Source organism: Marmota monax, unplaced genomic scaffold, assembly GCF_021218885.2.
Source record: "Marmota monax isolate L192 unplaced genomic scaffold, Marmota_monax_Labrador192_F-V1.1 WCK01_AAM20220418_F8-fsc00158, whole genome shotgun sequence".
Lineage (NCBI taxonomy): Eukaryota > Metazoa > Chordata > Mammalia > Rodentia > Sciuridae > Marmota > Marmota monax.
Window position 1 is genome coordinate 1,495,968 of NW_026694092.1, and position 18,424 is coordinate 1,514,391.

The 18,424-nt window shown below is 40.2% G+C and overlaps 1 protein-coding gene and 1 pseudogene across 1 annotated transcript; both read left to right on the forward strand.

The window, feature by feature from the left end:
• Positions 1–7,598: 7,598 nt before the first annotated feature.
• LOC124107140 (autophagy-related protein 16-1-like) lies at positions 7,599–9,794 on the forward strand (annotated as a pseudogene).
• A 7,237-nt stretch (positions 9,795–17,031) lies between these two features.
• Positions 17,032–17,942, forward strand: LOC124107141 (ferritin heavy chain-like). Its single transcript, XM_046465058.2, has one exon. It carries the CDS (start codon positions 17,049–17,051, stop codon positions 17,628–17,630), a length of 582 nt encoding a protein of 193 aa, XP_046321014.1. The 5' UTR covers positions 17,032–17,048; the 3' UTR covers positions 17,631–17,942.
• The last annotated feature ends 482 nt before the right edge of the window (positions 17,943–18,424 follow it).

Consider the following 18,424-nt stretch of genomic DNA (forward strand, 5'->3'; position numbering starts at 1 on the left):
GAAAAGAAAGCACAAGATGAAAACATTGTGACCACAGGGCATTCTCCTAAGTATAGCCACCTCAAAGAGTAAATGCTAGTACATCATGTCATTAGGCAAGCAAATGTAAATATAAGCTGATCTTTATGGTATAAAAATTAAAACTATGTATTTTGTATTCAAGGAAGTATTTTAAATATAATTTATGTCTTGAGTTTGTATTTTATAAGCATACTTCCCTAGGGACTTGTCCAATAAAGCATAAAAAATAATTTTTAAAATATATAGCAATTTCAACGAGACTCAACACCTATATCAAGACATTGTGGACTAGGAATGGTACAGCTCAGTAGTATGGCACTCTAACCTAGCATGCAGGAGGCCTTGGGTTTAATTCCCAGCACAGCAAAAAGGGGGGAAAAAGACATTCTAGCACCCCAAGGATACCTCATACCTTCTCCTTAAAGATAATACTATTCTGGATTCAAGAAGGTAGAGCAGAGCTTGGTGGTGACCCCTGACCCCCTCCACAGCACAGAAAGGGGCAATGAAGGAACAGCTGACCAGAGATGTAGGTGATATAATTGCTAGAAGACCCAACATTAGACTAGACCTGGAGAAACTTGACGTTCGGTTACCATAGCAAAAAATAAGGGCAGAGCTCCTTGACCCTGAACCTGGACCAGTGTTGGGGGGGAGGGCAGAAACCGAGACCAAAGGAGAGGAAAAGCACATAATCTCACTCCCTAAAAAACATCTTGTCTGTGTCCAGGTCTCACGGGCTGGAGGGGGGCAGTGGGGAAACAGACCAAGTTAAAACACAACCAGAGCAGTGTCTGGGTCATTAAACATCAAGTAGTTTAAGCCAAATTATGAACTGAAAACTGTGCAGGGCATAGCAGTCATTTTATGGAGTCCACAGCTTGTCAGCCTCTCAAGAAGAAGTTAAATCAACATGGCATCTCCCCACTTGAAGGGAGTAATGAAACCAGAGGGAATACTCCTGCAGTCAGATGTCTCAATAATCCATCTAGAAGGAACTTGTAAAGGGATTAGTTGAAAGTTGCTGAAACTCCTCCCCCTTACTGCCAACAAGGGGAGTGGGCTGGAGTAACCTGAGCAGGAAACTTGGGAGGGGCTGGCCCTGACCCAGTGCTCTGCATCTGCACAGACTCTATGGGAGGGCAGAGATGGAGCAGACAGATTCATAGTAGTAGGAAATGAGAGTTCAGAAGCAGGCTGGTGGGAGCAGTCACCATCTAAGACAGCAGAGAAGGATGGCACCAAGGATTTGCAGCTGCAACCCATGAGACCTTGGACACAGACAAGATAGTTGTCTCTGTCCTAGTCAGCCAAGGGATGCAATGCCCATGGTTTACAACTCTAGGCAGTGATAACTCAAAACTCAGGCAAACTAGTTGAATCTCTTTCCTGGTAGCAGGGACAGTGCCCTGGCAATCTGTGTCAGTTAGGAGAATGCTTGTGCACCACAGAGAACCCACAATCAAGGTTTCATGCTTGCAGAGAGACACTGGCTCTATGCCACTTTGAAGAGGACCCTGTAGAGGGGAGTGGGTGCAGAGTAACCTGCGGTTGTCACAGCTACAGGCCTCAGCCCTGTATTTCTGAGCTCCAGTACAAAACAGAAACAGCCAGCAGACCCAGAACAGCAACCTTCCAGAGTCCAGTCTCAGGCCCCTGGGCTGACAAACAAGAACCAGCTGGGGGAGGTCCAGAGCAACTAGGGCCTTAGCACCTCTGAGGGATCCAAAGTCAAAGAGTAATAGATATCTTCTTTTTTTATAATTTTTTAATTTGTTTTAATTAGTTACTCATGACAGTACAATGATCGTGACATTTGAATCAGATGGGATATATTTTTCTGAGTGTACAGGTTGAAGAATCACATTGGTCATGCAGTCACATATATACCCACAGCAATAATGTCTATTTTATTCTGCTGCCCTTCCTATCCCCCCTTTCCCTCCCCTCCTCTCCCATCACTTCCCTCTACCCAAACTAATGTGACACACTTCTTTTGTTTTTCTTTCCCTAACATCGTCATACATGCATTCTATATAACGATGAGGGTCTCCTTCCATTTTCCATGCAATTCCCCTTCTCCCTCCCTTTCCCTCCCACATCTCTTCCCTATCTAGGGGTAATCTTCTTCTCATGCTCTTCCTTCCTACCCCTTTTTGAGTCACCCCCCCCCCTTATATAAGATAAGACATTCGGCATTTGTTTTTTTGGGATTGGCGAACTTATCTGCTCTAATGCCATTTAGATATCTTCTAAAGGTCTCAAAACCTGAGAAAATCCAAACCAAGACTCAAAAAGAATTTTCTTCACCTCAGCATGGTTTACTATAAATAGCTCTAACATCAACTTTGATATATGTCACTCTCTATTTTGATTTGATAGTTGTTATGCTAATATTTAATATTGTGCCCTCAACCCACTTGATTTTATATTTCTTCTAATGTTTTAAAGCACTAATTGGAATCATTCTATTTTTGTTTTCCTAGTTCAGGTTTACATTTGCCCCCTTACCCCTTCTTTCCCCTCTTATATTATCTGCTATTGTCTTAAGCACCCCTGCAAACCCATTTTTTTTTTTTTTTTGTCTTTCTACCTTGGTGCATACGATTCTTTTCTGTTGTATCTATTCTTTTTTTCTCTCTTCTTTTGCCCATTTTTTCTTCCCGCCTCCTTTCAGCCCCTATATAATGTTATAGAAATTTGATTATATTTAATAGTTAATGTTTCAACCTATTTCAGATTTTTACTACAAGTTTATACCTGGATTAGAGGAACTGTGGAGAACAGTTTCAACAAGATTTTCCTCCTCTAAGGTTGAATATTACATGGCTTTTCTCTGAAGTAATTGCAGTAAATAGGGTTTAGTGTTTTGTCACAAAGTAGTACTGATACAGAGAAAAGCAGATGACAAATACCTGGAATATTCACCTAGCCTGAGGCTCTTAAGAGAAAGAAGCTCACTAAATAGTCCCTTGCATAAAAGAAGGAGTAATAATCATCCCCAAAGATGGGTAGATATATAAGCAATATGAAAAAGCAAGAGAGAAAACCAATCAACCCATAACACTTCTGCAACTAACCCCATTCACACTACAGTGGAGGAAATATCTGAGAAACCATTTAGAAAGTTCAACATTAAAATGTTCTGCAAGCCAAAAAAGAAGTAAAGAATGAACTAGAAAATACAAAAACTGAAAGATCATTTACACAATAGATAAGAGATTATGATAAAGAACCAAATGGAAATCCTGGAAATGAAAGACTCAATCAAAGTAAAAATTCAATGAAAACCATCACCAATATATTAGACCACCTTGAAGATAGATTTTTCAGGCCATAAAGATAAAGTATATGATCTTGAAAATAGGCAAGGTGTTTTTTTTAAAGTCCTCTCCAGGATGCATTATAAATGAAAATGTCTAATATAAGAATGAGGATAGAAATTTTAAAAGCCACAAGAGAAAAATGGCAGGTCACATTTAGAGGTAAACCAACTCAGACTTCAAATGGTTCCTCAACCCAGACCCTAAAAGCCAGGAGTGCTTGGAATTGTTAGGTGCAGGGCAGGCTAAACTAAGTTGTCTACAGGGCAGGCTGAATAAATGTTAGCTGCAGGATAACCCAGGCACTCAAACCCCCCTCAGTCTGGTCCTTTATCACCTCAGAACACTCAACCCCACTCAAGGCTAAATACTCGACCCCCACCTGTCTGGTGCAACAGAAACTCACATCTGACCCCTGCCCCATTTGCCTGAAGGCAGAAGATGACACCTGTATGCCAACAAGGCAGCTTGCAGACCCAAAGACCCCATTAGATTTTGGCTATAAAAACTCCCTCCTGCGGGCTCCCTCTCTCTCGTGCATTCTCTTTCTCTCTCTCTCTCTCTCTCTCTCTCTCTCTCTCTCTCTCTCACTATTGCTCTATCTCTCACTCTCTCTCACCCCGCCTCCTGTCTTTCCCTGCTCTCTTTCTCTCTCTCTCCTTCTTTCTCTTCTCCTCTTTCTCACTGCTGCAATAAAGATCTCTTGGTTGCTCCGAGTGTTGTGGTCACTTTCCTTTCAGGAACAATATATACCATGCTCTGAAAGAAAATGAGTACTAACCAAAATTATTATATCCAGCAAAATTCTCTGTCCAAATTGAAGATGAAATAAAAACCTTTCATGATAAATAGAAAAATAAAAGAATTTACAAACATTATGCCTGTACTATAAAACATACTTAATGAAATATTTCATGCAGAAGAAATGAAAGATAAAAGTGAAAACCAGAATAGAGATAAATTGCACTAGAAGAATACTTAACTAAAGGAGAAGTCTGAATTAAGCATTAGAAATAAATCAAAATGACAGGTATAAAAATCAACTCTCTATAACAACACTGAATGTAAATGGTCAACACTCCTCAATCAAAAGACATACATTGGCAGATTGGATTAAAAGTCAAGACCCAACAATATGGTGTTTACAGGAGACTCATTTTACAAAGAAATCCACACACTGAAAGTGACAGGATGTGAGAAGACATACCACACAAATGGAAAATGAGAGCAAACAGGAGTAGCTGCTCTCATATATCAGACAAAGTAGACTTCAAGCCAAAATTAATCAGAAAAGACAAAGAAGTCACTTCATACTAGTTAAGAGAATCATCCAACAACAAGACATAATGGTTATAAATATTTATGCCCCAAACATCAGTACATCTATGTACATAAAACAAACCTTCTCAATATAAGGAATCAAACAGATGACAATACAATACTGGATGATTTCAACACACCTCTCTCACCATTAGATAGGTCATGAGACATAAACTAAGATTCTTCAGAACTAAAAATGACTATTTATCAAATGTAACTAAGACATCTGTTGGGCTGGGGATGTGGCTCAAGTGGTAGCGCGCTCACCTGGCATGCATGCAGCCTGGGTTTGATGCTCAGCACCACATACAAACAAAAGATGTTGTGTCGGCCGAAAACTAAAAAATAAATATTAAAAAATTCTCTCTCTCTCTCTCTCTCTCTCTCTCTCTCTCTCTCTCTCTCTCTCTCTCTCTCTCTCTCTCTTTCTCTTAAATAAAAAAATAAAAGACATCTGTAGAACATTTCATCCATCAACAAATGAATTCACTTCTCAGCAGCACATGAAACTTTCTCTAAAATATATCATATTTTAAGGCACAAAGCAAATCTTAGCAAATACCAGATCATAATGAAATGAAATTAGAAATCAATGACAATAAAAAACAGAAGCTACTCTAACACATGGAGATTAAATAATACACTTTTGAATGATGAATGGACCAGAAAGAAATCAGGGAAGAAATAAACAACAGTCTTAGAAATAAATGAGGGTAGAGATTCAACATATCAAAATCTCTGGGACAATATGAAGGCAGTTCTCAAAAGAAAGTTTATGGCACTGATTTGCTACATAAAAAAAAAAAACAGAAAGATGCCAAATAAATAATTTAATGTTATACCTCAAGGCCCTAGAAAAAGAAGAACAAAAAACCACCAACATCAGTAGAAGACAGGAAATAATAAAAATCAGAGCCAAAATTAAGGAAATTGAGAAAAAATGTAAAGGATCAATGAAACAAAGGACTAGTTCTTTGAAAAAATAACAAGATCAATAAACCCTTAGCCAAAGTAATCAAAAGAAAGAGAAAACCCAAATTAGCAAAATTAAGATGAGAAAGGGGAGATCACCCTAGACACTACCAAAATCCAGAGGATCATCAGAAACTATTTTGAAAATTTATATTCAAATAAGCTAGAAAATCTCAAAGATGTTGACAAAGTCCTAGAGACATATGACCTAAAGAAATTGAACCATGAGGCTACAGAAAACTTAAACAGACCAATATCAAGTAATGAAATTGAAGCAGCTCTTAACAGCCTTCTAACAAAGAAAAGCATAGAACTAGATGGATTATCAGCCAAGTTGTACCAGACCTTTAAAGAACTAATGCCAATCCTCCTCAAATTATTCCACAAAATAGAAAAGGAGGTAACACTGTCAAAATCATTCTGTGAAGCCAGTATCACCCTGATCCCAAAACCAGACAAAAACACATCAAGGAAAGAAAACTTCTCATCAATATCCTCAATGAACATTGATGAAAAAATTCTTAATAAATATTGGCAAACTGCATTCAAAAATACATTAAGAAAATGCATTATGATCAAGTGAGTTTTATACCAGGGATGCAAGATTGGTTCAGCATACCCCAATCAATAAATGTACTCCATGACATAAATACAGTTAAGGACAAGAATCACATGATTATTTCAATTGAGGCAGACAAAGTCCAGTCCCCATTCATGTTTAAAACACTACGAAACTAGGGATAGAAGAAATTTACCTCAATATTGTAAAGGCTATATATTATAAACCCAAGGCCAATATCATACTGAATGAAGAAAAACTGAAAGCATTTCCTCTAAAAACAGAAACAAGACAAGGATTTCCACTCTCAGCTTGAAACCCCTGTTCAGTATAGTCCTTGGCACTTTAGTCAGAGCAATTAAGAAAGAGAAAGAAATAAAAGGAATACAAATAGGAAAAGAAGTGCTCAAATTCTATTTGTTGATGACATGATCCTATATTTAGAAGAGCCAAAAAAACTCCCTCAAAAGAGATCTAGAGCAGATAAACAAATTTAGCAAAGTAGTAGTATACAAGATCATCACCTATAAATAAACTGTTTTTCTATACTCCAATAATGAATCTGCTGAAAAAGAAATTAGAAAACTATCTCATTCACAATAAACTTAAAAAAAATACTTAGGAATAAATCTAACCAAGGAGGTAAAAGACCTCTACAATGAAAACTATAGAACATTGAAAAAAGAAATTGAAGAAAACCTTAGAACATGGAAAGACCTCCTAAGGTTTTGGATAGACAGAATTAATATTATCAAATTAGGCATGTTACTAAAACTGTTATACATATTCAATGCAATTCCCATCAAAATACATTCTTCACAGAACTAGAAAAAACAGTCCTAAAATGCATTTGAAAGAATAAGAGACCCATCATAGAAAAAGCAATCCTGAGCAAGAAGAGTGATACAGGAGGCACCACAATACTGGATCTCAAATTATACTGGTTAAAGTAATAAAAACAACATGGTATTGGCACCAAAAAGCAGACATGAAGAACAACAGAATAGAATATAAGACACAGAGACAAACCCACATAGATGCAATCATCTGATACTCCAGGAAGGTGCCAAAAACATGTTGGGGGAAAGAGAGCTTTTTAAAACAACAAATGGTGCTAGAAAAACTGGATATCCAAGGGCTGGGATTGTGGCTCAGCAGTAGAGCACTCGCCTCACATGTGGGAGGCCCTGGGTTCCATCCTCAGCACCGCATAAAAATGAACAAAATAAATGTATATAAAAAAACTGGATATCCATCTATAGTAGAATGAAATTTAGGCCTTACCTTGCCTGCTAGCTGCAACATGCTATATGGGCTGCAGCAACCTGCCTCTGTTGGGTTCCATGGCCCTGAGGCACCCAGGCAGTGTGCGACAGACAAATCACCGGGCCCTCTGCTCTGCTAACTTTCCCAGCTGTAAGGACCACATTGCAGAGGACCTGAGGGCCGGACCGGCAGCAAAGGCAGTCGTTGGAGGAGATCATCCTGCAGAAGCATCCCGTGCAGGTGATCGCACTGATGAGACAGGCGTTAATTGACTTCAAGCACCAATGTAAGGAATTAACATTGCAGGTGAGTATCATAGAGCATGTGACATTTGATTTCTGAGAGTCTTTTCTCTTACTCTACCCCAGTGTTCTTTCCTTAGTTGGGACATAGCCTTTACTGTTGATGGAAAACCACTAGCATTAAAGTGATTTGTTCACCACCACCTCTTATCATTTAAAGATAACAAGTTGCTGAAAAAGTTAGATCTTCATTCAGTGTTGGCCCAGAAACTATAAGCTGAAAAATATGACCTCCCAAACAGGCATGAGATAAGTCCTGGTCACCATGGCACATGGAATGACAGTCAACTGTAAGAAATGGCTCAGCTGAGGATTAAACATCAAGAAGAACTGACTGAATTGCACAAGAATCATGGGGAGTTAGCTCAGTTGGTGATTGACCAAATGCAGCAGAAGGACAGGGAGATGCAGGTGAATGAAGCAAAAATTGAAAAATGTTATCAAATCATCTCTAACCTGGCAACAGAGTGCCTAGATCTATCCAGCAAGCTTCCAGACCTCCAGGTAGCCAACCAGACCCTGAAGGACAAATATGATGCCCTGCAGATCAATTTTACTGTCTTGGAGGAAAACTACTGAAGGTGGATGGCTGAGAAAGCCCAGGAAGCCAACCGCCCCAAGGCAGAGATCAAAAGGGACTCCAGGAGATGGCAAGCCTGGCTGCAGAAAGAGCTTGCAGAGGCAGCAAAGGAATTGCTGCCAGTTGAACAGGATGATGACATTGAAGTCAGAGTGGATCAGACCTCAGAGCAAACACAGGAAACCTTGCCTGTGGGAGCTATCAGCAGAGTAGAATGCTGGAGGCCTTGTGGATTCTATCACTAATATCTTTGGGAGACACTTTGTCTCTTCCTTCCCAGTCTCCCAAGATAATGCAGATACTCATCCTGGTTCTGGTAAAGATATGAGGGTATCAACTACTGCCTTATGAGGGAAGTTAATGCTGTGCAGTTCAGTCCAGGTTCCCAGTTACTGGCCATTGGAAGCATGGACCATAGGGTTAAGTTATGGGAAGCATTTGGAGACAAATGTGAGTTCAAAGGCTCCCTATCTGGTAGTAATGCTGGAATTATAAGCATTAAAATTGGTAGTTCTGGGATTTACCTCTTAGAAGCTTCAAATGATTTTGCAAGCTGAATCTGGACTGTGTATGATTATTGATTACGTCAAACGCTCAGAGGACATAGTGGGAAAGTGCTCTCTGCTAAGCTCCTGCTGGACAATCCACGGACCATCTTAGGAAGTCACAACTCTGGGATCTACACAGCAAAGGCTGCATAAAGACAGTGTTTGCAGGATCCAATTGCAATGATATTGTCTGTACAGAGCAGTGTGTAATGAGTGGACATTTTGATAAGAAAATGCCATTCTAGAACATCAGATCATAAAGTGTGGTTTGATGGGCTGGGGTTGGGGCTCAGTGGCAGAGCGCTTGCCTCCCACACATGAGGCACTGGGTTTGATCCTCAGCTCCACATGAAAATAAATAAATAAAATAAAGATGTTGTGTCTAGAAAGAAAGGAAGAAAGAAAGAAAGAAAGAAAGAAAGAAAGAAAGAAAGAAAGAAAGAAAGAAAGAAAAGAAAGAAAGAAAGTGTGGTTCGAAAAATGGAGCTGTTGGGGAAGATCACTGCCTTGGACCTAAACCCAGAAAGCACTGAACTTCTGAGTTGTTCCCACAATGACCTGCTGAAAGTTATTTATCTGCGGACAAATGCCCTCAAGCATAAGTTCAGTGCACCTTAGTTCAAGTGCAGCTCTGACTGGCAGATATGCAGCAGCAGGCTAGACCAAGGGCTCTCCCTGTGTTTGGAGTGTTCTCACAGGGAAAGTGGAGAAGGTTCTTTCAAAACAGCACAGTGCCTCTATTAACACGTGGCATGGTCTCATCCCAGCGTACATGTCATTGTAGACAAAAGGAGCAAAGCTGTGCTGTGGGCACAGCCTATGACCTTTAGGAGAGGCGCAGGGACACACAGGGCCCTGTCCTGTGGGTGCATGCCCTTTCAGAGAAGAGCTCAAGCCTTGTGACACGGTGGCCTTCCTTTGGATAGGATTTTTGAGAATTTTGACTAAGCTCTCTAGTGGCCTGGAGGAATCAACACTGAAACAGCCTGACCCTGCAAGTCACCTGGCTGAGGTTCAGGCTCTTGCCTCAGTTAGGGTGGGAAACACTATTAACTCCAATCTTCCATACCTCATTGGGGAGCACTGGGTCTCCTCTCTGGATGACAGTGTCAATGACACCCCACATGTCCCATCCTTCCAGAGTTGGTTCTGCCTGATGCACAGCCCCTTGCCTGGAGGTCCTTCACCCAGTAGACTTGTTCTAAACATTGGATTAGTAAAAACACCAAACACAGGGCCTGGGGTTGTTGCAGGGCTCTCGTGATCTGGTCTTAATTACTGCTGAAACTATAGGTCTCTTGACTGGTCTTCAGAACTTCTGATTCCCTTCCGCTCAACTCTTCTACATATCTACTTCTTGTCAAGAAATGAATCTTGATTTGGTTACCCAACAGAACTTGATTATAAATTTAAAAAAATTCTGTGGAAAAAAAATTAACCTCTATCTTTCACCTTGCACAAAAGCCAACTCAAAGTGAGTCAAAGACCCAGGAATTAGACAGGAAACTCTGAAACTGCTAGAAGAAAATGCAAGCCTCTTACATTTAAGAGCCTCTTAACAAGACTCTTAAAGCAGAAGAAATAAAATCAAGAATCAATTAGTGAGATAGCATCAAATTAAAAAGCTTCTGCACAGTAAAGGAAAAAATTAGGAGCAAGAACAGAGAGCCTACAGAAGACTAGATGTTTGCCACCTGCTCCTCAGACAGAGGATTTATATCCAGAATATATGAAGAACTCAAAAATACAAACAGAAACATCAACAACAAATAACCCAATTAATAAAAGGGCAAAAGAATTAAAGAGACATTTATTAAAAGAAGAAATACAAATGGCCAATAAATATATGGAAAAACTGCTCTAGCAATCAGGGAAATGCAAATCAAAACTACACTGAGATTTCATCTCACTCCAGTCAGAATGGCAATTATCAAGAATACAAGTAACAATAAGTGTCGGCAAGGATGTTGGGGGAAAGATAAACTCATATATTGCTGGCAGGACTACAAATTGGTGCAACAACTCTGGAAAGGAGTATGAAGATTCCTTAGAAAACTTGGAATAGAACCATCATTTGACTCAGTTATCCCACTCCTCGGTATATACTCAGAGGACTTAAAATCAGCATACTACGGTGATGCAGCCACATCAGTGTTTATAGCAGCTCGAGTCACAATAGCCAAACTATGAAATCAACCTAGGTGTCCTTCAATAGATGAATGGATAAAGAAAATATAGTACATATACACAATGGAATATTACTCAGTTTTAAAGAGGAATGAAATTATGGCATTTGCTGGTAAATGGACAGAACTGGAGAACATCACGCTAAGTGAAAAAAAGCAAGACCCAGAAAGTCAAAGGTCAGATTTTTCTCTCATATGCAGAAGCTAGACCAAAATAAGGAAGAAGAACAAAAGGGTGGAGGGGGGATTCCATGAAAACAGAACAAAGATCAGTGGAATAGAGGAAGGGGATTGAAGCAGAGAGAGGAGGGATAGGAAAAAGAGGAACAGTGGAATAAATCTGACCAAACTTTCATATATATATGCCACAGTGAAATTTCACCTTATGCAATATTCTTTTTTAAAAAAATATAAATAAATTGATGAAAAATCAGTAGAATAGAGGAAAGGCAACAAGGGGAAGGAGGAGGAGAGGAAAAGGGTAAGAGACTGAAGTGGAACAAATTACATCCCAGAAATATTTTGTAATTATGTCTAAACAAACCCCAATATTATGTATAATTATAACAAACTAATAAAAATGAGAAAGAATGATAATACTATTCCTAAATTTGTCATAAGAGATCACTTTTTTAAAGTTCATACCTGACTGTGGCCATATGAACTTGCCTTTTTCTTTTTATAAGCTCTTAAGATATTTTAGAAAGAGTCCAACCAGATGTTTTCTAAGCTGCTCTTCCATTTCTTGGCTGTCCTTAAATCACCTACTTGTTTTCTCTGAAACTTTCTATATTCCTAAGCTCTTTGAGTCAAGACTGAATACTAAAACTGAGAGCCTCAGTTTTGGGGTTATGAATTGAACAAAGCATCAGTAGCTTGACCCATTAATGCTTGTCTTTCTGCTGATTATTACCATTATTATTGTTACTACTACTACTACTGCTATTAAATAGTGCTGGGAAGTGAACCCAGTGCATTACACATGCTAAGCCCCACTCTAACATAACAATAAGCTATACCCCAACTCCTTTTTTGTAATTCTTATCACATGCCATATCCTTAAACTTTGTATCATAACATTTTGTAAAATCACTTATCTATTTTTATGTTTTTTGTAAGTTCCAAAACCCTCTATAATCTTGTCCAAACACCTTATCTAACCTTATTTCTTTCTATAGCTCAGATGACAGATATTTACAAAATTCCTATTTTAAGACATTAAGAAATGGGGAAAAAAGACAGCAAGAAAATTAGAAACTAAGAATGTCTATAACCTTTGTCCTGGGGATTTTGCAGTCCTAATAAAACAGGGATAAACTTATATTCTAAAAGGGTTTATAACCCTAATTCCAGTACAGGTCACAGAGATTCTTCTTGTCCATAGTCCCATGGCGTTCACAGATAATTATCTTTGTCACAAAATCCTATACATTAGTCCATGTTGTGTGTTTAGCAATGGAATGTAACTTTCAAACAATTTTTTCATGGAACCCTAATATATTAAACAGATGGGACTGTTGTGGTTACTTATAGAAGTGTGAAGCTTGGGAACCCCATCATCTCTGAACCCTAATATATTAAACAGATGGGACTGTTGTGGTTACTTATAGAAGTGTGAAGCTTGGGAACCCCATCATCTCTGAACTTCCTTGTCAAGATCAATGCACATCACCACAGCAAACCCTGGAACTTGATGAACCTAAGTGAAAAACTCCTGTCATATAACATCCCCTATTGATCTCCAATTTCATAGTTCCTCATCCTTCCACTCCAAACAAGTCTACACAAATCTTTTCCATGTATAGACTGCTTGGGAATGAAGTCTCTGTTTAGTTCAGTTATTCTTTTTTTCTTGTTCTTCTAATTAGTTATAGATGACAGTAGAATGCGTTTGACATGTCATACATAAATTGAGTATAACTTCTCATTCTTCTGGTTGTACATAATATAGAGTTACACTGGTGGTGTAATCATATATGCACATAGGGTTGTAATGTCGGGTTCATTCTACTATCCTTCCTACCCCATGACCCCTACGCTCCTTTCACTCCCCTCTGTCTAATCCAAAGCACCTTTATTCTTCCCTACACCATCACTCCCATTGTGAATCAACATCCACATATCAGAAAAAAAAAAAAAAACATTTGGTATTTGGTTCTTTGGGATTGGCTTATTTTGCTTAGCTTGATATTCCCCAACTCCATCCATTTACTGGCAAATGCCATAATTTTACTCTTCTTTAAAGCTGAGTAATGTTCCATTGAGTATATATACCATATTTTCTTTATCCATTCATCTATTGAAGGACACCTAGGTTGGTTCCATAGTCTAGCTATTGTCAATTGAACTGCTATAAACATTGATGTGGCTGCATCACTATAGAATGCTGATTTTAAGTCGTTGGGGTATAAACCAAGGAGTGGGATATATGGGTCAAATGTTGGTTCCATTCCCAATTTTCTGAGGAATCTCCATACTGCTTTCCATAGTGGTTGCACCAATTTTCAGTTCCACCAGTGATGTATGAGTGTACCTTTTTCAACACATCCTTGCCAACATTTATTGTTGCCTATATTCTTGATAATTGCCATTCTGACTGGAGTGAGATGAAATCTTAGAGTAGTTTTGATTTTCATTTCTCTAATTGCTAGAGATGTTAAACACTTTTTCATATATTTGTTGATCAAATGTATTTCTTCTTCTGTGAAGTATCTGTTCAGTTCCTTAGCCCATTTATTGATTGGGTTATTTTTTTTTCGGTGTTAAGTTTTTTGAGTTCCTTATATATCCTAGAGATTAATGCTTTATCAGAGATGCATGTGGTGTAGATTTTCTCCCAATATGTAGGCTCTATCTTCACTGTATTAATTGTTTCCTTCCTGAGTAAAGCTTTTTAATTTGAATCCATTCCATTTATTAATTCTTTTAAAAAAAATTTTTTTGTAGTTGTACATGGCCAGAATGCCTTTTTTTTTTTAATTTGTTAATTTTTATGTGGTGTTGAAGATCAAACCCAGTGTCTCACACATGCTAGGCAAGCGCTTTGCCACTGAGCTACAGCCCCAGCCCCAATTTATTAATTGTTGATTTTATTTCTTGCACTTTAGGAGTCTAGTTAAGGAAGTCAGATCCTAGGCCGATGTGGTGAAGATTTGGGCCTATTTTTTCTTCTATTAGACACAGAGTTTCTGTTCTAGTGCCTAAATCTTTGATCCACTTTGAGTTGATTTTGTGTGTGTGTGTGTGTGCGCGTGCGCGCAGTGTAGGGGAGCAAAACCAGGGCCTTGTGGCAAGCACTCTACCAACTGAGCTATATCCCCAGCCCAACATTATCTAAAAAGGAATTACTTTCCTACTTTAAAGTTCTTCCTGATAGTGGTAAGGAGGAAAATTTTTTTAAATGTTGGGCATATCATAAATTATACAATATTTATTAAGTGTCATTAAAATATAGGACTTAAAATTATCCATTAAAGTCAATTATGATCAATGTTTAGATGGAAATACATGTCCATTTTCTAGGAAAATGTGACTTGTCTTCTTTCTACCCTAGAACACATTTTTAGCTAGAAAAAATAAAGGGCTATGCCGGGCGCAGTGGTGCATGCCTGTAATCCCAGCAGCTCGGAAGGCTGAGGCAGGAGTATCATGAATTCAAAGCCAGCCTCAGCAACGGTGAGGCACTAAGCAATTTAGTGAGACACTGTCTCTAAATAAAATACAAAATAAGGCTGGGGATGTGGCTCAGTAGTCGAGTGCCCCTTAGTTCAATCCCCAGTACCTCCAAAAAAAAATAAAAAATAAAGGGTTAGAACTCCTTAAATGATTAAAAAAAAAAAACTACATTTCCATTATCTCTCAGGAGCTGGTCCCCATGTATATGTGAAGTTGAAAGTTTCTTATGAGTACACAATTCTACATCAAAGGTAGCAGTGAGATGTGTCATTTGTCAACAAACAGCAGAAAAGGCTTCGTTTTTATGTAATTCAAGTTCAATGTACAAAGTTAACATTGTAAGCATGGAGTAGAACAGGTTAAGGATAGGGAGGTAGCAGAGCAACTTTGACACAATAGAGAAAATCAATTAATAGAATTATTTCGTAGCCCCTAAATTCATAATTATGGTGTGGTCCCTTGTAAGGTCTAGCTTGCAAATAACTTAAGAATTTGTTTAAAAGAACTATTCTATGCCTGTCATCTCCAGTCCTGCAACATGAGTTGTTGGCAATTACTTGTGGTTCTCTTCATATCTTATCAGCCAGCCCTTCTTTCTGGTGTCCAGGGGAAAATAACTAACATCTAAAAAGAAAAACTAGTCAGATCTATGTACATTTTGTATAGTATTCTTTCCTTTATTTCCTTAAATAAAAACAAGTTCAGTTTTTTGAACTAACAAATTTTATTAAAATAAAGCACAAATAGCAGTACTAGTATTTAGTGGCTATGCATTCAATAGACAAAAGTAAGATCTATTACTTTTTAAATAATCTAACATAATATCTACTACATTGCTATTATAATAAAATTATGTAATACAAAAGAAAATAGCTTTAAAAACAAGATCTCTTGGCATCACTATTATAAATTCCCTAGTACAGGAAGCTTTGCCTAGGAAAAATACACATAACTAAGGATCTTAATTTAAAAATGTTTACAATCTTTTTAGGGAGCAAGATAGGCAGACTTGAGGGGCTGGGATTGTGGCTCAGTGGTAGAGTGCTCACTTAACATGCATGAGGCACTGGGTTCCATCCTCAACACCACATACATTTAAAATAAAAAAGATATTGTGTCCACTTAAAACTAAAAATTAAATATAAAAAAATATATATGCACACTTGAAATTAAATAGCAATTCAGGACAATACATAGGAACTATCTATATAAATCTATCCTGAATAAGCTACCTTTGCAAGTTTAGTCCCTTTCTCAGACTAACCTTGGGATTTACTGATTCGAACTGGGAGGACAAAAACCAACAACAAGGCTACCCGAGTGGCAGCGAAAGTCAAGAGGAGGTTGAAGGCCATGAATACTTCTACGTGGTTAACATTGCTTTCCCTAGGAATGCACCTAAAGCTTTTCTTTACTGACAGAGCAAACAGAATGTTGTATTTACACAAGAAGAAATTCATGGTCTAGGTACAGAGAGTGAGCTGATCCAGGATATTAAGAGACCATTGAGATTGTCCATTTAGGAGTCCAGAGAGGACAAAAAGCATGTTTTGCTAGGGTGGTGGTGGAAGGTTCCAGAAAGAATAGAGAAGTGAGGAACCAGTCTGAAAAGTGTGAAAAAACACAGAAAGGTAGAAGGATGCAGAGATTTTGGAGTGAAGCTCTGCTGTCAGAGAAGTGTGAGCATGATCATGAGTGGAAGGAGAAAGGAGGCAGTGGCTGGATTTACTGACTTCCGAGAATGGAGCGAGGACACAATCAAAAGGGTGTTAGTCTAGACACTGACGTCACTGAGGAAAGCTGCCGTTCAAATGAAGCCTGTGATATTAACCGTCCCAGAAGCCCTCCATCTAATGAGAGGGTCCCACTGGACAGTATTCACATGAGCCTCTTCATACCTGACCACGATTACCACGATGCCCGTCCCTCTAGGCCTCTAACTTAAACATTACGCAGGTGAGACGCCCAGCGGGGTCGCCCTGGTTACTGAGGGAACTCTGCGGGGCACAGCAGGGCACAGCCGGGTACCGCCAGGCCCCTGACCCCTGACCCTCAACCCCCAGGAACACGCCACCGCCGCCATTGCCAGGCTCCACAGCCGCCATTACCCGCTTGCCTTCCGCAGAGGTCAGACCCGCCCAGGCCCCGGCATCGCCCACCGCCCCCCCCCCCACTGCCCCAGGTGCCGCCCTCAGACACCCTGGCAGCGCCCCGGGGACCCCGCCGCCGCTACCGCGGCGGCCACCGCCGCCGCTGCCCACTGCGCGGCCCCAGAGCCCGCTCCGCCCTCGCCTTCATGGTGGCACCCCTCCTGCCCGCGCCCGTCATGGTGCCCGTCATGGTGTGGCAGGTGCGCCACAACTACCACCCCGACTGCGAGGCCGCCGTCAACAGCCAGATCCAGGTGCAGCTGCACGCCTCCTACGTCTACGTGTCCTTGGCCTTCTTCTGCCACCGCCCACAAGTGGCCCTGGAGCACTTCGGCAACTTCTTCCTGCGCCTGTCGCACGAGTGGAGGGACCGCGCCGAGAAGCTGATGGAGCTGCAGAACCACCGCGGAGGCCACATCCGGCTCCACGACGTGGAGCAGCCCCAGCGCAATGCCTGGCACAGCGGCCTCCAGGCCATGGAGTGCGCCTTCCACCTGGAGAAGAGCCTCAACCGGGGCCTCCTGGAGCTGCACCACCTGGCCGCCGAGAGGGGCGACCCCCACCTCTGCCAGTTCCTGCAGCGCCACTATCTGCACCAGCAGGTCCTCATCATCCGCGAGCTGGCCGGCTACCTGACCAACCTGCGCAGGATTCAGGCCCTGGAAGACCCCATGGCCGAGATCCTCTTTGACAGGCTCACCCTGGGCCGCAGCTACAAGGACGACTGAGCAGAACTGTGCCCAGCCCATGCCACCCCCCGGGTGGGTCCCCAGGCCAGGCCTACACGTTGCCCTTTCAGCAAGTTCCCTTCAGTTTGGGCCTTTCAGTTTGATTGTTACTTCCAATAAAGTTATTTATTTGGTTTTTAATGAAATAAAGGTGTTCTGTTGGTGTGTGTGTGTGTGTGTGTGTGTATGTGTGTATGAGAGAGATAGAGAGACAGAAAGAGAAACTCTCACTTTTCCAGAATGAGGGTAGATCTTTGCGTATCCAGGATTCTTTCTGCCCACCCTTGTCCCATCCACAAGCTACTCAGAATCTCCATGGGTAAAGAGGAAAGGTATACCAGGCGCCCCTGGAAAACACAAATTAATCTTCCCTTATAAACAATGTGTCCAAGAGGAATAGGACCGTGTGGGGAGATGTCATGGGGTCTTTGTGGTTATTCACTGCTGGATAAAAGTGTAAGAACTTGGTGCCTCCGGAGAAAAGTGAACGGAATGGGATTGAGCATATATTGAAATAAAGGAATCTTTAACTTACTTGAAAACTTTTAGTTTTTAGTCTGAAGAGGACACAAAGTGTATGGTTGTACTATTCCTTGATAAAGAATTTATTACAGAAACACTACCAGTTTTAACTGATAGGTACAGAGATTTTTCAAAATAAAGGACGGCTGTTGGATTTCTTGTTTTCATTAGAAAGACACAATTCAGGTATGAGCACATACTATTATTCAATACTTTATTTATTAATTAATTTATTTTTTATGTAGTGCTAGAGATCCAACCCAGTGCCTCAT

Bases quoted from the DNA above. Each gene is read 5' to 3' on its own strand.
- LOC124107141 (XM_046465058.2), top strand. From the start codon at position 17,049: ATGGTGGCACCCCTCCTGCCCGCGCCCGTCATGGTGCCCGTCATGGTG.